This window comes from Saccopteryx leptura, chromosome 3, assembly GCF_036850995.1.
Source record: "Saccopteryx leptura isolate mSacLep1 chromosome 3, mSacLep1_pri_phased_curated, whole genome shotgun sequence".
NCBI lineage: Eukaryota > Metazoa > Chordata > Mammalia > Chiroptera > Emballonuridae > Saccopteryx > Saccopteryx leptura.
In genome coordinates, this window is record NC_089505.1 from 135,791,564 (window position 1) to 135,818,268 (window position 26,705).

At 40.0% G+C, this 26,705-nt stretch overlaps 1 protein-coding gene across 8 annotated transcripts in view; it reads left to right on the forward strand.

Moving 5' to 3' along the window:
• Positions 1-26,705, forward strand: part of PATJ (PATJ crumbs cell polarity complex component) — a 411,472-nt gene that overhangs the window by 358,698 nt on the left and 26,069 nt on the right. For 7 of the 8 annotated variants that reach the window (XM_066376436.1, XM_066376440.1, XM_066376442.1 and 4 more), the window contains 8 exons: positions 2,167-2,250; positions 7,519-7,712; positions 10,705-10,852; positions 12,506-12,592; positions 17,061-17,175; positions 18,241-18,278; positions 22,422-22,544; positions 23,277-23,381. In XM_066376436.1, coding sequence (XP_066232533.1) covers positions 2,167-2,250; positions 7,519-7,712; positions 10,705-10,852; positions 12,506-12,592; positions 17,061-17,175; positions 18,241-18,278; positions 22,422-22,544; positions 23,277-23,381 — 894 coding nt within the window. The remainder of the gene's footprint in view (positions 1-2,166; positions 2,251-7,518; positions 7,713-10,704; positions 10,853-12,505; positions 12,593-17,060; positions 17,176-18,240; positions 18,279-22,421; positions 22,545-23,276; positions 23,382-26,705) is intronic. The other variant, XM_066376441.1, reaches the window with a different exon arrangement.

The window sequence follows — 26,705 nt, forward strand, 5'->3', positions numbered from 1 at the left end:
GATAAAACTGTTGGTGGTGCTTATCTCTGGGGAGTGTCACCGAGGGACTGGTGTGGGAGGCAGGCTCCTTCTGTGTTTCCTGTGCCCTGGGATAGTGCATGAGGCCTTAACATTAGTACCTGGTATTTTGATGATGATAAAAACACAATTATGATGACTAATTTGAAGAGATACAAATTCTTTTTAAATTCATTGACTATGAAACACAGTCCTCTTCAACCAGAGCTTACCTCCTTCACTATTGTCTTATTTTTATGGCTCATATATGAGAAAAACTCAGAATGCTGAGTTCAGTAGTTCATTTGCCCCAAGGCCCACAACGGCAGAGTCAGGATTCAGATCTATAGCTGTCCTACACTTAGGACCGTTGTTGGGCAGATAATATGTATTATGCTCACTTTGTTAAAGTGGCACTGCCCACGTGGAGGCCGTTGTCCAGGTGATATTAATGTGTGTCTCTGGGCAGGCGAAATCCTTGTAGCCTGGGGCTTGGTTTTGGGATTAAGCCTTTCCTACCCTTTTTGATGTAGGGCGGTACAATCCAATCATGCCTCAGAGAAGTGACTTTGTGTTGGAGACTTCCCTATTTTGTATATTGGATTAAAGGTTGTGAAGCTACAGTATAAAATAGGGGTAGAACAGGAGCTTGCCCTCTTGGTTCCTGGGATGATTAGCATGAGAGAGTAGAGCCAGCAGCAGAAGGAGGCCACGTGGAGGAGGCCAGGAGAAGCAGCTAAGATGGCGGAGTGCTGAGTGAGATGCCAGTTTGTGTCGAGTTTGTATCTGGGATAAAGAAGGAGATGGGGAACAGAGGAGAGTAAGTCTGGTGAGCTAGAAACCTTTGATTCTAGGAAACTCGGATAAGTCAGTAGCTTTGTGAGCACTGAATGTGACTGGGTTTTGGAGCCCAGTGTGTGTTTTTACTTGCCCGCCGGGTGCAAGCTAGAATTAAAGACTATGGCCCACCAGTTTGTGGCTCCGTTGTTTCTTTACCGACTGTCCGAATCCAATGCGAACCTGCATGGGCCGGGCGGCTGCTGTGATAGTGGCCCTGGCCCTGACTACTGGCTTTACAACCGTGAATGCCCTTTCCCTTACTCCATGCGCTGTCCGGAGACAGTTCATTCCACTAAGTCCTTTTCTTTAATTGCCCAAGTAATGAGGCCCGACAAACCACCTTCATCAGGCCACACATCTATGCCAAATCCTTGAATACCAATAAATAGCTGAAACCATGTTTCCAAATATACCATAAAATATAAGTAAGAATGACATATAGTTCACCTCAAGTTTATACACAGCAGCAGTGTACAGGGTTTACAGTAAAACACATGGGGGAAGTTGAGCTTGAAATATTAGGCAAAGCCAGGCCTAAAGGAATTGTTGGGCAAACGAGTTTGTAAAATTTATATTTTTTTGAGTTTGCTCACTTTTATTGTTTAAAATGGCGCTGGGAAGCCATGTGTGTGCTTGCCCTCAGAGCAGGGCAGTTGATTACAAATGACCTTTCTACATGGGAGGGGCCATTGTTTTGCTAATGTTTGCTGGAGGAGAGGTTTACACACCAGAAAGTTTTGAAGAAAGAGGGAGAAGCCATGTTTGCAGAGTGAGAGCAGAGGGAATGCAAGGTGCTGAGGAAGAAGCCAGTTTGCTCAGAGAAAGAGAAGGTGTGCAGATGGGGGAACCAGAGCTGAGGGGCGTTGGGAGCCCTACTGAGGTCTGGGGGCCTTTGATTCTAGGAGGAACAGAAGATTCTCCCAGTTGTGGAAACGGAGAATGTGTCAGTGGCTTTGGGAGCCCTGAGTGAAAGGGAAGTGTTTTCCCTGTGTGTTACTCGTTCACTGGTGCAAGACTTGAATAAAGGAATGGCCCACCATTTTTGGACTCCACTGTTTCTTTACCATCTGCCCAAATCTAATGTGAACCTGCGTGTGCATGGCCATGACGGCTGCGACTACTGGCCCTACAGGAATGAAATAATAAACCTAGGAAAAATTAATTATACCTCTGAATATGTCATAACTGTGTATTGTGTTTATCTTTAGGTCAAATAAAATATCACATTATTAACAAATAGTAAATTATAGGTTGCCGCATATGGTTTGGTGGTTTGCTTAAGGAAGCAATTGTGGTTGCTGAAAATTAATAAGAATTTGTTTTTTATAGGATGCTATAGTTATACATGAAGTCTATGAGGAAGGAGCTGCAGCCAGAGATGGAAGACTTTGGGCTGGTGACCAGATATTAGAGGTATATGATTATGAATTTTATTTTGTACCAGTAAAATATCATCTGGTTACTGAGCTTAATCCACAAAATCAACTTACCTGCTCACTGTCCTCTCCTTAACGATACCCTCACTTATTTCTCTCCCACTTAGGAAAACATGTACCTTGTTTTTTTTCCTGTTTTTAAAGTATATTGAGTAACTGTCATTAGAATCATGACAGGTTATCAATCTAAATCTGTCTGTGAAAAAATTTTTTAATTCAGGGGAGAAGTACGATTTATGGTCCTACAATCTTAATGTCAAATGAGATGGTATAGTATTACAATTTGATTTATTTTTGCCTCCCATTATGCCTTACTAAATTCCCTCCTAAAGCACATATAGGCTGAGGCAGAAGGAGGTTTACAGTTGTGAGTACACGAAACACAGAGTTTATTCTTACATTATTATTTATTAATTATTGTACTATTTTTCCATACAAGCAACTGTAAACCTACTTTTGCCTCACCCTGGATACATTAAGCATGCACCCCTGACATTTTAAAGACTTTACTGTAACCTTAAGTATTATTTCCTTATTCCTAATAAATCTTTAAGTCAAATGGAGGTCGAGGCCTTGCCACTTTTATTTTCTACGTTGATGAAAATGTTGACTCTCTTCCCTTTAGGTGGTATATGGTACTTATTAAAAACTGAAATGCTTAACTTGCCTCTTTCAAATGGACTCTCATTTAGCAAGGGCTTTAAAGCCTTTAAAAAGTGGCAAGGCAGGCAATGTCTGAGGAGGGGAACGGATGAATGGAAAGTCAATGCCAGGCGTTCTGGTAGGTGGAACTAAAGAGTTTTTTCAATGGTGTGAAACCTTTAGGCAACATTTATTTCTTTCATTGGATGAATTTAATTGAGTAGTTAACATTTTATGGTGGGCATGTGCATTTTTGCTTTGCAACTTTAATATAGCACATTATGAATGACATCATAGAATTTTATTTTTCCCTTTGGTAGTTCAAGTCTGCCTCCCAAGATGAAACCAGAGATATAATTAAGGGCAGAAAATATAGGCAAGAAGGAGTTAAAAGAGAGGCCAGGCTGACTACAAATTAAATTCAGGGCAAGTTACAGGATTTCTCTGTGGGCCTCTACTGTGCTTTATCATTGGATTAGGACATATTCCCAGTGCATTCATTTAAGTTACAAGTGTATGAGGTTAGAAAAATAAGTAAGGCCTCTTTGGGAATTGGCTTGACTGCTTTAGCATACACCATTTTTTAATGGTCAGGAGTTTTAGGGTGTTTTTTCTCCCTAGATTTTCTAATTAACTGGTCATGTCATAATTGGCTTTAGAAGGTGAATAGATTGAATATGCAAGAGAATACAGATGCATGCCTACCTTGATACTTACTTGATTTGTAAGCCCACAAATTATTCTATGTGATTGTTTGAAACTAAATATGTGCATTATTTTGATTGTGGCATTGGTTGTACTGGTATAAATTCACACTACCAATTGTACATCTTAAATATGTATAGTTTATTTTCTAACAGTTATACCTCAGTAAAAAATTTTAACTATCTATTTGTATTGAATAGACCCTCAGCTGTAGCTGCTCTCTCCCATAAAGTATATTCACATACAGATGAACATTCAGGACAGGTTAGCATAAAGAAAACAGATTTGTTTTAAGTAGAAGAAGAATTTGAAAGGTTAAATAAACCACTTCCTGGCATCTAGCCAAATTATTGTACCCAGTGGGGACAGGTAGTCTACACTTCTCATTAGAGATGGCCAGGACAGGCTCTGCTCTTACCCCAGACAGGATCTAGTCTGCAGGAGCATATCATGTGTTTAGTTAAGAAAGATAGCTCTCAGTTTGACCAAGTAATTGTGGGTGCTGGGTACAGATGCATCACAGTGCTAATCCGACTGGGCCAGCAGGTGGCCTTGAGGAGAAGACAGGCCTACTTTGGTCTTTCGTGTATTTTGAGACCATGAAAGAAGGCAAGTCTACATTGATGCTTTTTCCAAACAATGGCCTTTCTGTTCATGAGTGTCCTCTGCATTATATAAGCTAGCCTTCCATGGTTTTAATACAATCCTCATGTTAAACTCAGGAAAGCCAGATTTTGCTTACAAAGATATAGTCAGATAACTTTTTTAGCATGGCAAGATGCATGCCTCTATGATCGGCATGGGCTAGCTAGCTTCTTTCTTGTTCTCGTTTTAGGGTCAGTTCCACTTTTGACTTTACCCCTTCTTACATTATTCCCTTCTATTTCTGCACGTGGTAGCAGAAAGAGTAGAGAGCTAATTCCTGGTTTTCCCTGTGGAATAAAATAATGAGGAATTGCTGCCCTAGTTTGGTTATTCTTTCCTTCTAGAGCAACAATTCACCCACTTTCCCACATGACCGTCCTACCCATGGGATGTGATACATTCTCATTGATAACTGGGGATTTCGCTGGCCCTTTTTCTCAAACAGGGAGCCCTGCCCTTACCACTCCTACCCCTCTACAATCAATGTTCTTTTTTTCCTTTCTTCTTCTTTTCAAAGCGATAGGAGGGGAGATAGAGAGACAGACTCCCACATGTGCCCTGACTGGGATCCACCTGACAACCCTCATCTGGACCAATGCTCTGCCCATCTGGGGCCCAGTTCACAACTGAGCCATTTTTAGCACCAGAGGTGGAGGCTCCACAGAGCCCTCCTCAGTGCCTGGGACCGATGCACTCAAACCAGTTGAGCCATGGCTGCAGGAGGGGAAGAGAGAGAGAGAGATGTGGGGGCGGAGGTGAAGAAGTAGATTGTTGCCTCTCCTGAGTACTCTGATGCAGAATCAAACCCAGGACATTCACATGCCAGGCTGATACTCTACCAAGAGCCAACTGACCAGGGCCTACAAACAATGCTTTAAATCATGGTCCCCAACCCCCGGGCCAGGGACCGGTACTGGTCCGTGGGGCATTTGGTACCGGTCCGCAGAGAAAGAATAAATAACTTACATTATTTCCATTTTATTTATATTTAAGTCTGAACGATGTTTTATTTTTTAAAAATGACCAGATTCCCTCTGTTACATCCGTCTAAGACTCACTCTTGACGCTTGTCTCAGTCACGTGGTACATTTATCCATCAACCCTAAAGGCCGGTCCGTGAAAATATTTTCTGACATTAAACTGGTCCGTGGCCCAAAAAAGGCTGGGGACCACTGCTCTAAATAATGCATATAGTGCTTCTGTAAGGCACTTAGGGTAATACATCACGTCACAATATTCTAGCCACACAGCAATATTTCTCTTATGACTGTTGTACATTTAGTGGTATCTCTTGATAAGCAGAAGAGGAAATGAAAACTAAACTTGGAGCAGACATCTTGAAGCTGGAATTGAGCATAAATTACTTTTGTAGAATTAGAGTTTAATTACAATGCTTTTAATTGAAAATATACTTGTTAGGGTCTTTCAAAAGGTATTTTAGAGGCTTGAAGAATTCACCTTCACTCGATAGAGAGGTAACTTTGTTTCAACTGAGTAACAGAAGTGGTCTTGTGTGCCACCTATTGGAATACAAGAAAATAATCAGCTCAGCCACATTTTCTGGAGACATTGTTTTCCCCTTTGTGCTGTGGGTTTACCTCAACAATGAGAATGCATTCATGAGCCTAAAGGAACAGGAAATGCTGGTATTGAGAGAAAACAGCCCTGAATACCATTGCCTCAATTCCTTGTAAAATATCAGCTTCTAACTTACATCGAGCTTAACTGTGTGCCAAGCCCTGTGCCGAATGCATTACAGGGTTTATTTCATTTAGTCCTCACAATACTAAGTAAATATCATCATGCCCAATTCATAGATGGCACGGTTAAAGCTTAGCTTCAGTAATTTACTTAAGGTATCACGTAGTTAAGTTGGAATAAGCACTCAAACTGAAGTCTGTCTATATCCAAAACCCACACTTAACCACTATTCTAGGTATAGTTCATCTGAGCACTGGATATGCCAGAAAAGAAAGTAGCTTGAAAATTAGGCTTTTAAACATTTTCTTGGCTGACAGAATCAGCTTTAAGTAACAGCTCAAAACTCATCTTCTCCAAGAGGGGTTTATTCCTCTTTTCTTCCTTCTTTTTCACCATTCTTTATGACAAGAGCCCTTAGTCTTTGGCATATTAGAATTGGAAAAGCCTCAGGCCAGCCCCACACTGTACAAAGGAAGGGATGCAGGTCCAGAGAGGTAGGCTTGACCTGCCCAGTACACAGAGGGCTGGACCAGAACATGGGTGGAGCCACCATCATAAGGGAATTCTCCCACTCTGCCATCCACCTGGCCATGCATGGCCAGAGCCCATCCTTCCCTGGGTTTCACGCTTCCTTGCTTTGACCTTGAGGGAGTGACCGTGACTCTCTTCCTCTGAGTCCTGGGCTACTCTGCCCCTCAATTCCTCCTTTGTGTCAAATTCACTAACGCACACCATTACTTGGCTTTTCCTGTGGCATGGGCTCTACTCTAATAACCCATTCTGAGAGTAAATTTCTGAAAAACTAGTCCAAATGTTGGCTCCTCTACCTGCTCACTCTGCAACTTTGGTCAAGTCACTTAACCTCTCCATGCCTCAGTTTCCTCATCTGTAATATGGTAACATTTACTTCAGAAAATCAGTATAAGGATTAAAAGAAGTAAATATTCCTAACGGGATAATACACAAGCTCTGCATAAGTACTTGTTAAACAAAATGTAAATAACTTGGCTGTGAGCTCCATTTAACAGACAAGGAAATAGATGTTCCGTGACTTGCCCACATTCAAATGAATGGACTTCAGTGGGGCTTTGACACTGTTGGAAATAATGGTCTCTCATTTCCTCTAGCCTCTTCTGAAGTAGTTGTGATGTCAGCAATTGAAAGTGAGGATGTCAGGTTCAGTAAGCAAACTAAGTCTAAAAATGCTGACCAAACACTAATACTTATTTTCTTTTTGACCTCAGTTAAATAAGGCAGTTAGTCCCTGCCCTCGCTCTCTTGTGTTGACTCCATAGTAAAGTTCACAGCTATGCAAAACTGCATTGTCATGTGTACCAACCTGCCTCTATGCTTATTTGGGGTGGGGGAGTATAAGGGTCACCTCCTTTATATCTGAAGCACCTATGACTGCTAGTGGTCACTACCTGTGTGCTTTGGAAAAGGCTGGAAATTTCTAGAGGTTTTTCACCAGTTGGGTCAAGGAGCCCCAGCAGACAGAGCAGGAGAGAGGCCCCTGCTATCACCAGCCCGTCTCAGATGCCCGTTGTTCCAGGTTAATGGGGTTGACCTGAGGAGTGCCAGCCACGAAGAAGCCATCACAGCCCTGAGGCAGACCCCGCAGAAGGTGCGGCTGGTAGTGTACAGGGACGAAGCCCACTACAGGGACGAGGAGAACTTGGAGTTTTTCCCTGTAGACCTGCAGAAGAAGGCTGGACGAGGACTGGGCCTGAGCATCGTTGGAAAACGGTAAAAAAAAAAAAAAAAAAAAAAATTCTGTGTAAGTCAGAATTGACTGGCCCTTTTCTTCAGAGTTCTAAAATCTAATGCCTATATAAGCAAATACAATAATACAATTTATAAATTAACATATTTATGAACAAATAGGTCATATTTCTAAACAAGATCTTACCCCCAAAAAATGCTTTTTCAAGACATTTTGAGGGGGTAAGATCAACCCATACTGTTCAGACTTTGCCCATATAGAGTAAAAACAGTCAGCAAAGTTCTTTCTCTTTGGAGTCACTTAGATCTCAGGCTTGCAGGGGTTAATTAAAGCAACGATACCCAAGAAACAGCTAATATCAAGAGATAGATTTGTGCAATCTTGGGTTAACAAAATTGCTTTGCTGTGGAGTGTCATATTAATTTTATACTGTGTTACTAAATCTACTTGAGGGGTTACTAAAACTAGCTGAGTAGACGTAGTTGAGGGACACATAAATTTTTATGATAGTGGTTTTCTGTTAAGAAAGATGTCTCCCAACACAATAACTTGCACCCAAAATGTAGGTAGATCCTGATGGCGAGGCTATATTTTTGAAGTTTATGCTGCTTACCCATATGATGGAATTATAGTAATTGTTCTAGATAATATTAGCAAATTTCTCTTGCAGTGAATTAGACAGGCAATATCTTGAAACTGCAATTCTAGCTTCCATGGTTTCCTGGCTCCAGAAATCTAGTGTGTATTCACTCCAGTAGGGGGCATAGTTTTCAGGTGGCACTGCAGTATGGCCTTTCGTGGTGTCCATCATCTTCTTATTTTATATATATTATGCAAGTTGATATTATATATATTATGTCCTGTGCCCTCATAGACCTCTGATGACTAGCCTAGTGCTTTTTTCCAACAGTCCAAGCTGTTATTAAAATAAAAATATTAACTATTTTTGAGAACTGGTTTGTGCCAGGGACTGTGCGATCATGATCGCATTTTTTACTTCAGGACCATAAAACTATCACTCTGAAAATGCATTACAAAACCGAAAAGTAAAAAGCTGAGACTCATTTTCTAAACAGTCAATGCACATCGGGATGCAGAGCAACTGACAGAGCCCACACTAAATTTTGCTTTCTTGTTGTGACACATGCATATGCCTGGGAGATTCCACTTAGAGTAACACTTTCACTTTATTGTCTCATAGTAGATTGATGAAATAGTCATACAACACCAGGATTTTAAGTTGCATTTTTTTTATTAAGTTGCATTTTTTAAAGGAACACTGATATTCCTTAGCACAAAAAGTTCCATTGTAAAGGATCAGATAGATATATGATATAAGCTCTCAAAATTTACAATTCTTTGACTACCAATTTTACAACTAGGAATTTATCCTAAATATATGCTTGTATATGTGTTATTTATTGCAACTTGTTTGCAATAGCTGAAAGAGGAAATAACCTATTTATATATCAATAGTTTACTGATAAGTGAAATTAAGGAACATCCATGAAATAGTATGCAGCCATAAAAAATGAGAAGCCTGACCAAGTGGTGGCGTAATGGATAGAGCATTGGCCTGGGACGCTGAGGACCCAGGTTTAAAACTCTAAGGTTGCTGGCTTGAGCGCAGGCTCATTCACCTTGAGCGTGGGATCATAGACATGCCCTATGGTTGCTGGCTTGAGCCGTAAGGTCACTGGCTTGAGCAAGGGTCACTGACTCAGCTGGAGCCCCAAGTCAAGGCACTTAAGAGAAAGCAATCCATGAACAACTAAAGTGCCACAACGAAGAATTGATGCTTCTCATCTCTTTTTCTTCCTATATGTCTGTCTGTCTGTCTCTCTCTGTAAAGAACCCCCCTCAAAAAAAAACCCAAAAAAACAACGAGGAAGCTCCAAGTGCCAATAAAGACCAATTGACAAGGTGTATTAAATGAAAAAACAAAGTTAAAACAAAATTGGAGAGAAAAAAAATGTATGTGCATGTGTATCTATCTGTTCACACATATGTGCACTGTACACACATGCATCTGCTTGTGTATACAGTCATCCCTTGCCATATCGCGGGTCACTTTTTGTGGTCTCATTGTATTGCCAATTTTTAAATAGTATATATATCTAATTTTGTATCGCAGATTTTCTGCTATATCGTGGGATTTTGCGGTATATAGTTATTTTTATATATTTGTTATTTTAATATTGCAGTAAAAAAGCATAGGAAGTGTTTATAAGAGTGGGAAAAGTTAGTAACAGTGTGGGAAAGGTTTCTAAGAGTTTGGAGAGGGTTTATAAAGCCTTAAAATATATATAAATAATAAAATAAATATAAAGTCGCTACTTTGCGGATTTTCGCCTATTGCGGGGGGTTCTGGAACCTAACCCCCGTGATAAACAAGGGACCACTGTACATAGACTGTCTCTTGGAGATACCCAAGAAATGGGTTACCGTGGTTACCTCTGAAAAGTAAACTTGGGGGCCAGGGGACAGAGGGAGAGGGAAACTTTTCAAGATCTACCTGTTTTAACCTCCAAATTTTTTATTAATAATCTATTTTATTAAATAAATCTATTTATTTATTCATCAAATAAATATAATTAAAACCTTGAAATAGCAACATCCAGAAAGTGGAGCATGAGAAAGAGACTAGAAATAGATCAGGTGATAATAACTGAACTTATCTCCAAGGAAATAACCTGTACCTTTTCAGAGTGATTAACTTCACTTTTTAAAGTGAATTTCCATTTTTTTTACTAAAATTATCTTCTTGAAGAAATTATGCCCCTGGGCCAATAAAAGTGAATATTACAATAGGCAGCATAAATAGCAAAAACTATTCAAAGGGTGAGCACTCTGTCATTAATTTTTCGGGCAGTTAGTGGATACTGTTAAATGAAATGAGCTTTTTAAGGCCTGTCTCCAAGTTGTAGGACTTAGTGATGTAGGCTGTCAGTAATCTCAGATTTAATAAAAGAATATTAAGTTGTGCCAATACGCACTGCTTTTTGGTATTCACAGAAATGGAAACGGAGTGTTCATTTCTGACATCGTGAAAGGTGGAGCTGCAGACCTTGATGGGAGATTGATCCAGGGAGATCAGATCTTATCTGTGAATGGGGAGGACATGAGAAATGCCTCACAAGAGACAGTGGCCACCGTCCTCAAGGTGAGTCCCTGGGCTGCTTCTGCCTAGCTGCACAACTCAAGTCCAGTGTGAACAGTTCTAATCTGGTTTATAACATAGATTGGATGATATGCTGACTCTACTCTTTAGTAGAAATCTAATCTGGTTATTTTAATCAACCAGGAATAGCTTCAAAAGAAAGCTGTTATACTTTGACTAGCAGGCCTGAAGAAAACCCTACGTTGGGATTTCTAAGCTATATTTTCATAATTGTAAGAATTACAAGTATCCACAATTGTTCTCTAAATGAATTTGATTAGGTGGGATCTGCTGGAGTCACAAAATTCATCCTCCTTCCTCTAGGGCCATGTCATGGAGCATTATTACTGTGGATTCATCAAATCCAGCTTTTATCACTTGGAGTATTAAAGATTATCTTCTAGACCAATTCCTCCATTTCACAAGAAAGTTTGAAAACTAGAATGGCATGCCCAAGATCACATTGCTCTCCTTGAGTGGGTTTCCTACCATGCAAGCTGTCTTCCCCTGAAGTTGTAGAGATGTTCAGGTTCAAAATTCACTTCCACCCTTGCTGGGTAGCTCAGTTGGTTAGACTATCATCTTGATATGCCAAGGTAGCGGGTTCAACCCCAGTCAGAGCACATACAAGAATCAACGAATGAATGCATAAATAAGTGGAATGCATAAATCGATGGTTCTCTCTCTCGTTCTCTCTCTCTCTCCCTCTCTCTTTCTCTCTGTAAAATTAATCAATAAATTTGTGTGTGTGTTTGTTTTTTTTAATTCACTTTCAGCCTGATCAGGCAGTGGCGTAGTGGATAGAGCATTGGACTGGGACGCAGAGGACCCAGATTCAAAACCCCAAGGTCGCCAGCTTGAGCACGAGCTCATCTGCTTTGAGCAAAGCTCACCAGCTTGAGCCCAAGGTCGCTGGCTTGAGCAAGGGGTCACTTGGTCTGCTGTAGCCCCCAGCCAAGGCACATATGAGAAAGCAATCAATGAACAACTAAGAATTGATGAATTCCACAATGAAGAATTGATGCTTCTCATCTCTCTCCCTTCCTGTCTGTCTGTCCCCCTCTCTGTCTCTGTCGCAAAGAAAAAGAATTTAAATTTACTTCTAAGTATCTCTGCCACATGAATCCTACTTCCTTTGGAAGAAACTGGTTAATAAAAATTCTCATAAATTTCCATTCAACTATAAACAGGTGCATTTTATTCTGTTTTACAAATAGCTGTGGAAGTTTTTGCAAGACAAATGAATTTTGTTTATATTTAAATTCTGATTTTCTAATATAGTCACTGTCAGTTATTACTCAAGAGGATGTGTATTTGTAGATTACTTCTACCTTTGTTTTTTCTGTCTTCCTTTTCACCACTTTTTTTTTAGTTATTTCACTGCTCACAAATACTTTTATTAGAAAAGAGGTAGATTGAAATGTAATCTTTTTAACACATTTAAAGATGTCATGAAGTCATGAGATGAATACCCCTGAGTTGATAAATTTTTGTTATTTTGTCTTAATTTTTTTTATTCCTCAATTTCCTTTTTTCCTTTGCTTTCATCACTCATTTACAAATCTTGGTTGCAGAAATGAGTGGAGGCTCTGCTATGATAACTTAGAACATAAATGCTACTGTTTTTCACTTCTGTTCTTTTCTTGTGTTCCCAAGTGTGCACAGGGGCTTGTGCAGCTAGAGATCGGAAGACTCCGAGCTGGTTCCTGGATCTCCTCAAGGAAGACATCACAGAACAGTCAGGTTGTTGATGGCTTCCCATCAGACTGACTCACTCACCTGTCCCCATTGAGAGAAAGTTCTCCATTGCATAATGGGGAAATACTGTGTAATATACAGTATTACAGTTCTACACAGCATATTCACAATCCCAAGTTCAGTGTATTTTAATGTGTTTGAAGTAAAAATGAAAGGTGGGATGGAAATTCATTAATCCCTAGATTTTTCCCTCCATTATTGCCTGCAAATGTTTTCTTAGGACCACTTTTCTCCCCCACTATTAGTTCTGTATTGCCTATGTGTGCATGTACACAGCTGTGTTTATTTTAAAAAAGAAAAAAGAAAAGAAAGAAAGAAGCAACATCTGGTGGCAATTTGACCCTCATTAGCACAACATTGTTCTCTTCATTCAATTAAATATTGCTATAAAGTTAACTTGTGAATAGCCACTCACACGTGCTGAGGGCAATTAATGATAAATTCCTAGGAGAGCACAATGTGAGGGTTTCTCCTGTGGGAAAGAGGCCCAATGGGTGACATTTTATGGCTTAGCAAACATCTTATGTTTGTTTGCGAGACTGATGTAAGTGCCACTTTCTTTAAAAAAACAAAGTATATTTCATTGTTTGTTTTTTTTCATTGTAGTGACTGAAAAAAATCAAGATGGTAGACTATATTTTTAGTCCCATTTGGTATATAATAAAACTATAGAAACTTACATGTTATCCCCAAGTCTCCTTTGTGAGTTATAGCTGGGCCTTTGTCTTGAGATTAAAAGCATGATTCTTGGTCCCCTCATTGGTGGCCTTAGACTTAACGCCTGTCCAAGGCCTTGTTCAGAAGACCCTCAGAATGCTATTAGCTGTCTCATTTGCCTCACTGGTGTTAGAAAATGGGTAATGGAAAATATTATTGTTCTGACAGACTAGCTGGCTTGTCTAAAAGAATCTTCAAAGCACTCAAACCCAATAACATCATGTTAAGTTTAGAACACTTTTTTTTCATTTCTGGCTTGGTTAATGGGCAGCAAGTATGTGTGTGCTCTCCGACACAGAGCTGTCATCGGCTCCAGGGGTGGATGGTTGGTGATGGTTCTGGCCAGACTTGTATCAACAGTGGGAACTTGATATGTAAAATAGTTGTCTCAGCTCTTTCTTCATGGGAAATTCATTTGTTGAGTGATTTCATTAAAGCCTGGTGTACACAGGAGGTTAGAATGCAGAGTGAACAATACTGGAGGTGAAATGTTTCCTTTCTAGAGAGTGATGAGAGCTACACAGAAGAGGTTCCATCAGGTCTCACTCCAAAAGGAATTTCTTAGGTTGAAAGGATCCCAGGGAGAGGGAGTAGCACATGCCAAGGTACAAAGGGGAACAAGCAGTTCCAATGTTTAAGAAAAGTCTGGAGGCCCTGCCTGGGTGGGTCAATTGGTTTAGAGCATCATCCCAAGATGCCAAGGTTGCAGATTCAATTCCTGGTTAGGCATATACAAGAATCAGCCAATGAACACACAAATAAGTGAAACAACAAATCAATGTTTCTCTCTCTGCCTTCCATTCTCTCTAAAATCAATTTTTTTTATTGTTTTAATTTTTTTTTTAAGTTTGGACTAACAGGTAAGATGATGGATAGAACTAGATTTCTGTCCTTAAGGAATGTAGATGAGTGTCTTAGTAATTGCTAAAGTTCACACTCAGGTTAAATGTAGAGCAAACAAATTTAAAAGTTCTAGCCCTGGCCAGTTGGTTAGAGCATCATCCTGATATGTCAAGGTTGTAGGTTCGATCCCCCGTCAGGGCACATATAAGAATTAACCAATGAACGCATAAATAAGCAGAGCAACAAATCCATGTCTCTTCTCTCTTGCTCTCTCTCTTGCTCTCCCTTCCTCTCTTTCTCTATTAAAAAAATTAGAAGTTCTATCATTAAATATCAACAAAACCACCATTACCATTTATCTGGTATATAAATGGGAGCTGTCATATATTGGAAACCTTGGACAAAGTATCAAAAGCTTTTCTCTAACCTGTTGCACAGAATCCTTATTTCAAGAGGTAGAAGTTTTAATTCAGTCTTAAGAAAAACAGTAAAGCCTGACCAGGCAGTGGCTCAGTGGATAGAGCGTCGGACTGGGATGTGGAGGACCCAGGTTCGAGACCCCAAGGTCCCCAGCTTGGGCGCGGGCTCATCTGGTTTGAGCAAAGCTCACTAGCTTGAGCCCAAGGTCGCTGGCTTGAGCAAGGGGTTACTCGGTCTGCTGAAGGCCCGCGGTCAAGGCACATAAGAGAAAGCAATCAATGAACAACTAAGGTGTTGCTACGAAAACCTGATGATTGATGCTTCTCATCTCTCTGCGTTCCTGTCTGTCGTCCCTCTCTATCCCTCTCTCTGACTGTCTTTGTAAAAAAAAAAAAGGAAAAACAGTAAATATATTTTATCTTTACTTTTTCCTTAAAATTATGGCTGAGATGATGTGAGAGTTTACACTGATATTTGGCTAACTAGAAGAAGACTTTGAGCTGGCTATGAAAAGGTGAATTGTCAGGTGAAAAGGAACTCTATCATGAGTTCAAGACCAGCCCATGACCCAAATGGAGGAAAAGAAGATACCATTCCCAAACATTTTCATCTGTAGACCAAGGACCCTCTAGGAACACAGATTTCTTTCTTGGCAACTAACTGTAAGCTAGAGAGAAAGAGGCCTTCTTTTCAGGGCTAAGGAGAATTTTAACTCGTTAACTTGGCCTAGAGATCTTTTAGTCTTGGGGCCACCAAGCCTCTTTTTCTAAGATGTCTTTTCCCACCAACCAGAAAAGGGGGTCTACTCTGTGCAGAAGAAAGTATGTCATGTAAAAAAGAACTCTTTTCTTCAGATAACTGAGGGAACACTGCCAGGCAGAGTCCATATTGATAAAGGCCTTGGCAAACACCTTGTCCTGAGACTTTTTAGACAAAAGTTACAAGTTGTACTTATGTAATTCTGAGCAATTATCTACTATAACACCATTGATCTAAATCATATCCTTTCAGGAAAATATAAAAAATACTCCTTATATATATTCATTAAAATGTCTATAACTTACCTTGAAAAGAATTTTCTTTTTAAAAGACAAATTGAATGATGAATAGGTGAATGGATATGTGAAAAGGGCAATATAGCAAAATGTTAATTGTAGATCGAGCTGTATGTATAGATGTCTACTTTTAACTTTTCTTTATATTTGAAATTTTTTTATGTTTAAAAAGTGTTAAAATGTTAAACAACTTCCATCATATAACTAAGGAAATGGTTTAAAGTATAAATCATCAGGTGATAATTGTGATCTTAGGTTTAGTTTAAAATTTCAAGGCAGTTGGGCATAACCTCGATAATTTGGAAGAAAGAATTATTTGTTATTGGTGACAGTGTGTTCTACATTTAAAAGGTCCTTCATTATGTAAATTGTTTTTATTGAATAGCCACTAGCCATAGGTGACTATACATTGTAGACCTCAAATATTTACTTAGATGGGTAAAAGGGCAGTAATAGAGGTACAGCAGATTGAACTGAATTATTCCTGACTCTAGGAAAATCTTTGAGGAAAAAAATTACCAATTTCTAAAACAACATATTCCCAGGATATTTGCTGCTTTCTCCTACTATTGAAACCTCCATTAGGTCACTTTTCTTTCTTTCTTTCTTTTTAAAAACAGAGGGAGGGAGAGAGAGAGAGAGAGAGAGAGAGAGAGAGAGAGAGAGAAAGAGAGAGAGAGAGAGATAGGGACAGACAGGAACAGAGAGAAATGAGAATTTTTAGTTTTTCGTTGCAACACCTTAGTTGTTCATTGATTGCTTTCTCATATGTGCCTTGACCACGGGCCTTCAGCAGAACGAGTAACCCCTTGCTCAAGCCAGTGAGTGACCTTGGGTCCAAGCTGCTGAGCTTTGCTCAAAGCAGATGAGCCCGCACTCAAGCTGGCAACCTCAGGGTCTCGAACCTGGGTCCTCCGCATCCCAGTCCGACACTCTATCCACTATGCCACCGCCTGGTCAGGCAGGTCACCTTTCTGTTAAGGTTTTATTACTCTTGTTTTAGCAAAATAGATTGTGTAGTTTGAGTGATAAGGGAATAAACATTGAGTCTAGCCCCAAATGACACACAATGCCATTAACTCATCATATGTAAACACTGTGTAACAACTTAGGAAAATGTTTTTTTATTTCATGTTGAGCAAGGAAAGCTTAAATTATTGTATATTTTCTTCCTCAGTGATTGAAACCATATATGAAAGCACATACCATAGAGAAAACAGTGAAGAAAGTGTTAGATGGGACTGTGTGAGGGTGGGAAGCGAGTGAATATGGGTAATTTTTGTTTTTTAGCATCTTAAGAATTTTCTATTACATGGTTATGGTTATTTCATTAACTCAAATTTAATTAATAAGTTTGAATTTTGTTTTAAGGCCAAGTTCGCGTTTCAGCACAGCTGACCTCTGGGTTTCCTTTTCAGGGGAGTCAGCACAGCGCCCACAGCAGCCTTCACCCCGCCCTTGCTCCTGTCCTCTCCAGCCTGCAGAGCCTGGTCGGCGCAAAAAGGGCTGCCGATCCTTCCCCAAAAAATTCAGGTAGTCCTTGGACACACCTCCAGCAAAACCATCCTACTACCCAACTTTTTTAAAACAATGTTCCCGCCTGACCTGTGGTGGCGCAGTGGGTAAAGCATTGACCTGGAACACCGAGGTTGCCAGTTCAAAACCCGAGCTTGCCTGGTTAAGGCACATATGGGAGCTGATGCTTCCTCCTCCTTCCCCTTCTCTCTCTCTCTTTCTATCTCTGCCCTCTCTCAAATGAATAAAAATAAAATCTTGAAAGAGAAAAAAACCCAATCTTTTCACCTTTAATTTGAATATCTTTAAATCTTTGTACTTGGCCACGTAAGCCCCATGCTTTTGGAAAGTTCTGTCCCAAAGGAAGTAAAGCCACAGAGACTCATTTTTGGAATGTGCCTTTAACTTTACACCAATCACATGAAAAAGTAGGAAAGCAGAGCTCTCAAGCATTTCCTAAAGTAATATCGTTTACAAAGAGAAAATTAAAAAATTACTGGTCACTCAAAGAAGGTCGGAAGTGCATATCCCAGTGGGGTGGGACAGAGCAGTGGTCTTTTTAAGTCTTTCCTTGGATAGCGGTTAATTTTAAGTCAGAAAAATGTAAACAGTAAAGCACAAAAGGCTAACCTGCTAAGCCATTTAATCACCTTATTTCAGGCAGTTCTGCTACAGTCCGCCAGCTGTTGTCAGACCAAATGATTATGGCCACATCTGTCTCAGACAGAGCAGACTTCTTTCAGATAGAAGCCATAGTCTCTGATCAATGATGGCCAGTTTGGATTCTGAGAAAGGGTACATCCTGACCTGTGGTGGTGCAATGGATAAAGCATCAACCTGGAATCCTGAGGTCACTGGTTCAAAACCCTGAGTTGGTATTTCTCACTCCCCGTTCTCTCTCTGTATACAATCAATCAATAAAATATTTTTTAAAAAGAGAGAAGGAGGGTACAATGCCTGCTTGCTTCATTATTGTCACTTGAAAGGCCAAGAAAATGATACTGTTTTCAGGAGATAATATTATATCCTACATGTACTACCTCTTAATTTTAAAAGTTGATTGTTTTGCTTCCTTATTGATAGGCACCGATATGGGACCAAGGACCGTTGAGATAATCAGGGTAAGTCAGTTATTTTGCTATTTTTCTGGTGTGTGTTGAATTTGCATAAAATGTACATTTTCCTCTTAATACAATTGGTTGGGTTCCTTTAAGTTACTGAATAAACATGTGATTTATGTTAACATGTACAGACTTAAAAAAAATACAGTAAAGTATGTAAGTGACCACTGTAAATTTTTCAGTACATCTCATCCATTACATTTTGTGCCTGTGCTTAGTTTTATAAAACAAAAGTGGTAGAGTATTAGACATACTCTTGTAGTTTTTTTTACTTTAAAGTAAGAACTTTTAGCCATGTCAATAAGTTTTTGTTTGTTTGTTTGTTTTTATAGCATATACCAGCAATTTCCAACCAGTTGTGCCACAAGAATTTTTAATATCTATTTAGTCAGGAGCACTGACCTCGTTTCCCATAGATTGTCAAATTTAAAAAAATGACAACAGCCAACACAATAATAGCTGTCTGGTATGAATGATTAAAATTATCCTATTTTTTTTGGTCAGCTTGCTGCAGAATTTTAGTAATTAGTTTATGTGTGCCATGGTGAAAAAGCTGAAACTCGCTGGCATAGAGCATGATATCTTATTGGTTACGTATTATTCCATCATATGAATGTGCTGTAATTTTCTTAACCCGCTTCCTCTTATAAAACAATTAGCATATTTCTCAACTTTTGCTGTCTTTTGTAGCAAAATATCTTTGTATTTTCTTTTCTGCTCCTATCATGGGTGATTTTTCTCAGGATTAACTCCTAGAAATGAAATTGTTGAGTCAAAAGCCACACTAGCTGTGAAAGGTTTTTGCATATTTGCTTAATTGCCTCACCAAGAAGATGGCATAAAATGCATTTCAGTTCATACATTTGTCAGAGCCTGAATTTCAAATTCCTGTGTGATATCCATAATATTGGAAAGTGGACTTCTGTTTTGATCACTTTGACCATTAAATTTGGGCTTCAAGAAGTAGTAAAAAAAAATTACAACCTTGTTGTGATCATCATTTAACTGCAGTAAAGTGATACCCAGCATAGCTTAGTTCTCTGGAGTCAATTATAGCTGTGTTTGAAGGCAATCTCCTATTTACTAGCTCTGTTATATTTGGCAAGTTACTTAACCTCAGTTTTCCCATCTGTAGAATGGGGGTGATGACACTGTTTACCTCACTAGGTAAATATTGTTGTGTGGATTAAATGAAGTAATGCATATAGCAGGGGTCCCCAAACTATGGCCCGTGGGCTGCATACGGCCCCCTGAGGCCATTTATCCAGCCCCCCGCCGCACTTCCAGAAGAGGCACCTCTTTCATTGGTGGTCAGTGAGAGGTCAAAAAGTTGAGGTCGCATGCATCCTGTGCTCCTGGAGTACTGTATGTGGCGGTGCCACAAAGCGGCTCCGGAAGTGCGTCATATCACTTGTTACAGCTAGCAGTGACAAATATGGAACCAGACATTGACCATCTCATTAGCCAAAAGCAGGCCCATAGTTCCGATTGGAATACTGGTCAGTTTGTTGATTTAAATTTACTTGTTATTTATTTTAAATATTGTATTTGTTCCCATTTTGTTTTTTTACTTTAAAATAAGATATGTGCAGTGTGCATAGGGATTTGTTCATAGTTTTTTTTATAGTCCGGCTCTCCAACAGTCTGAGGGACAGTGAACTGGCCCCCTGTGTAAAAAGTTTGGGGACCCCTGGCATATAGTATGTTTAGCATAGTACCCAGTGCATCATGAATGTCCAGGAAGTGGGATCCATTATTATTGGCTACATCTTTGACTATATCTGCCTTATTTGTCCCATTATCTTTCTACCAGAGTGTCAACTCAGAAGTTTCTAGGATGGGAAAGTTTAATATAACAACATGTGCATAATTAGGGATGAATTAAGGAACCATTATGATAGATTTAAACAAAACCAAATTATTGCATAAATTTCTCCTTAATCCAATATTTACACAATGTCATTCTGTGTTTTGTTAGTCATTTCAGCCATCTGGTTTTATAAGCTTTTATAAAAAGACCTGCTCCTACTAAACCTATTCTTCCACATATGGTCCAAGAAGAAATTTCAAAATGAAGCTCATCTTACTATTTTGCACGTAGGGCTTTACTCCTGATGCATTCAGAAAATAGAAGCTGGATAAAAATACTTTGGAAAACTATATATAGGCTACTTGTTACTGGAGAGGTCACCATTGCCATTTTTCTGTCTTATAGGTATGACATGCAGCACTGGTAATATTATTAATAATAAGATTTTTTCACACTTATGTGAAAAAATAAAAAATAAAAAGTCAGTAACCTGACTTTTTAAAGTTCTTTCATATATGATTTTTGTTATTTTATTCTTTTCCCTTTTCCCAATTTTATAGAGGTTAAGTCGAAGCACACTAAGCTGAATATGTTTTTAAATGATAAGTTAAAACTGTAGAAGCCTTGTGACCATACAGGTTGTGGTTGCCTTTAACCATACCAACTCCACTAACATTTCTGCCATAGCTGTCATATATTTACACTTACATAATCTGAGAACATCACCAAATGATCTTACAATTTTTGCTTTCATGTATCCTGCATATTTTAAAGAACTTAAGAAAAATAATTGGTCCTGGCCAGGCGGTGGCACGAAACCCCGATGTCGCTGGCTTGAGCTTGGGCTCATAGACATGACCCCATGGTCTCTGGCTTGAGCCCAAAGGTCACTGGCTTGAACCCAAGGCTTGAGCAAGGAATTACTAGCTCTGATGGAGCGCCCCCCCCCCACCTAGTCAAGGCACATATGAGAAAGCAAACAATGAACGACTAAGATGCCGCAACGAAGAATTGATGCTTCTCATCTCTCTCTCTTCCTGTCTGTCCCTGTTTCTCTCTCTCTCCCGCTTAAAAAAAAAAATTAGTGTTTACTGTTTTACATCAAGTAATTTAGGATTTTATCCTGGACCCACAGATTTTAAGCTATAGGCAGGTTCATTCAACCCAGTTCGGTTGACTGCAAGTGAGTGGTGGTTCAGGTAGTTCGGATCAGTGTCACACAGGTGTAGCTTAGATTGGAGCCTGAGAACACTATGGGTTCACTCGGGTCAGAGGATCTTTGCTCTGCTCTCTTTACTCTAGTTTTCTTCCTTGATTCTCACGCCAGCGGGGGCTCCTTTTCCTGGTTCATCTGACCAGAGAGATGGGCGTTTCTATCAGAGCCTTGGCGGTGTGTGCCTCTTTGGCAGCCCCTTGCCTGCATCGCGTCCCCAGGACAACGCTGCCAGGAAAACAGTTGGGACATTCATCCCTGCTGTCATGTCTCCATGTTTTGGTTTTCCACCACATTTTGAGTTTCTTTAGTTTTTAGAATCCTCAGGTAGTTGTTTTTGGTATTTTGACATGTGCTTCATTTTAATCAGCAGGAGGGATATGCTATATATAGTGTGCGTATGCCACCAGGTTGAACCTGGAACTTGTCATTTGTTCCTTTAGTGATTTGTAAAATACTAACCCTATAATAAAGTGTGGGGAGCACTGGGACCAAAGCCAGGATCTCTTCACCAGGGTCCGAGTGAACCATGTCACCTCACCTAATAATCTTAGGGAACATTTCCTGTCACCTGTTACTTCTGTCTCCAAACTCTGTTGTCATTATGGTGAGTGTCCTCTAATATCCTTTGTTCTAACATAGCTCTGTTAGAGCCAAATATGTTTGTTCACACCCCCAAGAGCTTGATCTGTGTGGCAGTTTAATTATAAACACCATGTGAAAATGTACTTGCCAAGTCTGCGTCAAAATTGGCCACTAAACTAAGCAGTAGCATAGAATTGGGTTTTTCTTACTCCTACTATTGCTGTTTTATCGAGCCTTTTTTGTAGGCCAGGACTGCACTGTAGCAGCTCATTTAATCCTCATTGCAACTCTGTGAGGTAGGTGGGATTCTTCCCGTTTTATGCCTTGTGATGGAGGCTCTAGGAAGTTAAGGAACTTCCTGAAGACTCTCCAGCTAATTAAGTGCTAGAGCTGAAACGCGGATTTTTCTGACTGCAAAGACACTTGACTCCTGTGTTACCCCGACCTCCTGCATCACGGAGCGTGTTCCATAGCTATCAGGGACGGTCAGGTCGTGGCTCTTTATTAAATACGTTATGTTTTGCTTCTTTTTTAGGAGCTCAGTGATGCCCTTGGAATCAGTATTGCTGGAGGAAAAGGAAGCCCCTTAGGAGACATACCAATATTTATCGCCATGATTCAGGCCAGCGGTGTGGCTGCGCGCACACAGAAGCTAAAAGTAAACAAAAGGGGAATGGCGGGGCGCTAACCGCGCGTGGTGGGGAAGGGGAGGAAGTGGCCGCCATGGGCACGTGGTTCCCAGTTGGAATTCCAGCAGCCATCAGAGACCCACGCTGAGGGCAAAACACATTGGAGAAAGTTTATACTGTACCTGAAATTCATTAGGTCCCTGGGCATATAAAAATATTACTGTTTGTATCAAAGCTTCTCAAGGAAAGAAGGAATTGCAGCTCATTTTCACCTCCCAGACCATTTTTTAGCACCTAATTCCACCCCCAGTTGATTTTTACCTGAGAGTGATTTGACCTTAGTATCTTCCTTCACCCAAAAGAATGAACATGCTTACAATTTTTCCCCATTGCCCTTTAATTTTAACTTAGGCAGAAAAATAAAGCAGAAAATATTTGAACTTTATTGAACAGTTAATTTGTACACCCCGTTATTACTGGCAAATGGATGCATGAAATGCTACCATTACCAAAATATAAAAGTGGCCTGCCGGGCCTTTTAATAAGCAAATCTGACCCCCTTCTTGTTTCTCTGATTGGTCTGTGTTTGGGAAGAGCCATAAAAATTCCTCGTGCTTCTGGAACATGCGCACACTGTAAAAACACAGAGCCTTCACAATAGCCACAAATGGGGGAATATGATTTCCAAAGAATTTTAAGCATTCTTCTCAAATTTAATTTTTCCTAATGATAGTGATTTTCTACCACTTTTGTACTTCCAGGTTGGAGATCGGATTGTCAGCATTAATGGGCAACCTTTGGATGGGCTGTCTCATGCCGAAGTGGTTAATCTGCTGAAGAACGCCTACGGGCGTATTATCCTGCAGGTACTGCCGTCAATGGAGCGCGCAGCTGCGCCAGGCAGATAAGTGGCATGCAAAAAAAAAGATTGAGCGTCACTGGCAGTCAGCGTCACTGCCCAGCAGAGTGCTGGATGATGTGAATTATGAAAGTTGAAAGCAAGAAATTATTATTTTTATTCAGAAATTCTTTAATGCCACCCATATAGGCAGTGGGCATGATTATATGAAAGCATAACAAGGGGAGAAAAATTACTCTTTGCTTCACATGATAAATCAACAAGGCTTTTAGCTTCCAGCATTCTTTTGTAAATCAGAGTTTGCAAGGAATAGAAAATGATTTCTTTTCTTCTGCCCAAAACCTGTTACTGGACTGCCCAAGTGCTGTTTTCTTCCACTCGCATTAAAAGGAGGGAGAAATACAATGCTCTTTTTTCTGTACCATAAGTGATTTCCAACATTGTTGAATTCTGACTGCATAGTAGTCATCAAGTAAGGCAGACCATTGTTTATCAGCTGTGGTCCCCAAGAGTATTGTCCAGAGGCACAGGGACAATACTAGGAAGTAAAAACAGGGTGTGCTGTTAATTACCTCTTACACTGTCAGCACTTCACATGTGTCTGAGGTTGGTAGCCTGCGGTGAGCGAGAGGCAGCACTCTGGCAGTGAGTTTCGTTAAGTAGTTTCCCCAAAATGTATGTTTATAATCACCATACTTCTGCAGAAGTAGTATTAAATGGTTTGGAGATAAAAAGAATAAAACCCAACATTTTGTGCCTTAAAGAGAGGGCTAGCCAGCCCTCAAATAATAAGCTCGAATTGAAAAACCATTACTTTTGGGAGAACCAATTTGTGGTGCTTAACTCTCACTTCTTGATGGTCTTAGTCCGAAGTGCCAGAACAGGCATAAAAGTATATGGCTTTCAGCTTGTATGAAGGGAATCATAAAAATGCCACCAGTAGTTTCAAAGGAGTTCATGTGATCTGCAACCTATTTATTCAATGATTTGGGTCCCAAGTTTCTGTTGAGCACAAACCAAAACATTTGGACAGTTGTAACATACACAGCTATGAGTATGGAGCATGTGTCCTGCCAGACCAACACACGACATGGACTGTTGGAGAGTCTGCTTCCTCTTGTCCGTGTCCGCCTTTCAGTGGGAGCTTGCCTGGTTACCTCACATTCCTCCCTCTGCTATTGTCAGAGCCTCCAAATCCTCCTTTTGTTTGCTGTGCTTGCTTTCCCTTCGAGTTAGGCTGACTCCTAAAGGCCCCAAGAGTGCGATTCTTCCACCTCAGAGCTGTGGCTCCTTAGCTGTACAGATTTAAGAGGAAATTATTTCAGGTGGTAACTGTGTCAACACACACAGAAAGTGTTTCCCTTAGCAAGATCTGGTATCATAGTTATCTTCACACACTGATATAATTGGTTCAGCTCCACCTTCTTTACAAAGAAATGGGAATTTGCATGATGTAAACATTTCACATCAACTATAAAAAGTATCTTAAATGAAAATGAGCTTGTGCTCTCCCATGCAGAATTAACACTTCAGCCAAATTGCCACTATGAACATACTTTTGAAGGAGTTCTTTATTTTTCCTATTTCTGTATTTTAAGAAGAAAATGACACTTGGTTTTAAAATGTTCTCTTGCATTAATCACATTAGTTGGTGTTATTTTTTTTTCTTAGCATGTGTTATTAAAAGCTTAAAGGAATCCTTTGGGATTTGGACAGTTGTAACATACACAGCTATAGTATGGAGCATATGTCCAGCCAAAGGCTTTCGACACAAAGCCCAGGAAACTCTCGTGTCCTGTATCAGATACTCTTCAGTTGCATAGTCTACCTGCTTTAATTAAAACAATGTGCAAGGAGCTTGAGGTGGCACAGTGGATAAAGCATCTATCTGGAATGCTGAGTTCGCCAGTTTGAATCCCTGGGTTTGCTTGGTTAAGGCACACATAGGAAGCAGCTACTATGAATTGATGCTTTCAGCTTCTATCCCTCTTTCTCCCTCTTTCTCTCTCTCTCCTTTCTCTAAAAATCAATAAATAAAATCTAAAACATGCAAAACAAAATAATGTTCAAGAAGTAGTACCAGCAATCCAATGATCACAGCTGACTTGTCACTGGGTAATTATTTTTATTAGCAGGTGAGCCGGCCCATTGATAGAATAGTAGGGCAGGTCAGATAATTGTGTCTTGCAATGTGAAAAAGACTTATTGTCAGTGTGTCTTGCGAAACAGTCAGCAACTACAGATCGCACAGAGAGAATTAAGGTCTGGGTCAGCGGACTGCAGGGTGGAGAAGGGGAGAAGAGTGGAAGAGACACCCAGCACTCTGGAAGCTCCTCCCCACAGTGTAAATTGCCATCTCTAGGTGCAATAAGGAGGTAGATGTTTCTGCTCTTAAAGTCTGATGGTTTCTTATTCCCAGTTACAGATTGGTCAGTGGAGATCGATTTGACTATAAGGGGTCATTTTAAATGTTTCCAATTATATTTGCTTCTGTAGTTTGATAGTTTATCAGTTCAGTTCTTTTGTCTATGGAAGTACTATCAAATCTTTTTTGGATAAAAGCAGGTAACTCATACTCTCTGCTAAAAAAATATATTTATTTTTAACTTTTTTTGAGATTATAGAAGATATAAAGAGCATATAATGGATTTTTATCACTGAAGGAACGTATGAGGCTTGTTCTGGGTCCAAGAAGAGATTATGCAAACATTTAGAGCATAGAAGAATGAGTGGATTGAGGTAGCATTGATTAGTCTAGGGAATTTAGGAGGAGCATGTTGGGAGAGAAGAGAACACTGTTATTTGGGAAATCCAGGTAGAGGTGTCTAGCAGGCACAGGACATGTGCTGCTGATGATTGGGGGGACTTCAGTGTGGGAAACAGAGGGGATAAATTAAGCCATCTGCAGCTTTTTCATGTTGACATCCTCACTGCCTGCCACGTTATACTTCATAGATATTGGTTCAGTGAATGGAAAGAGAACAAAGACCTGGAGTTAGCAGCAAGTAGGAAGAGCAGAAGAGAGTCTTAAACCAGGGGCATTAATTAAGGGTCTAGCTACTAGTAGTTTGGGAGGCCCTTTGAAGGCATCTTCCAGAGCACAGAACAAACCGAAAACCTGCTGTAAAAGGGCCTGACTGCTGGTTAGAACAGAGAGATTTCTCCTACTTATTAAAATGATATTTGGAAAACAGTGAATTCTCTTATGAGCCCTAAATTAAAAATGAAAGAAAAGCTTGACCTGTGGTAGCACAGTGGATAAAGTGTGGACCTGGAACGCTGAGGCTGCCATTTCAAATCCCTGGGTTTGCCCGGTCAAGGCGCATACAGG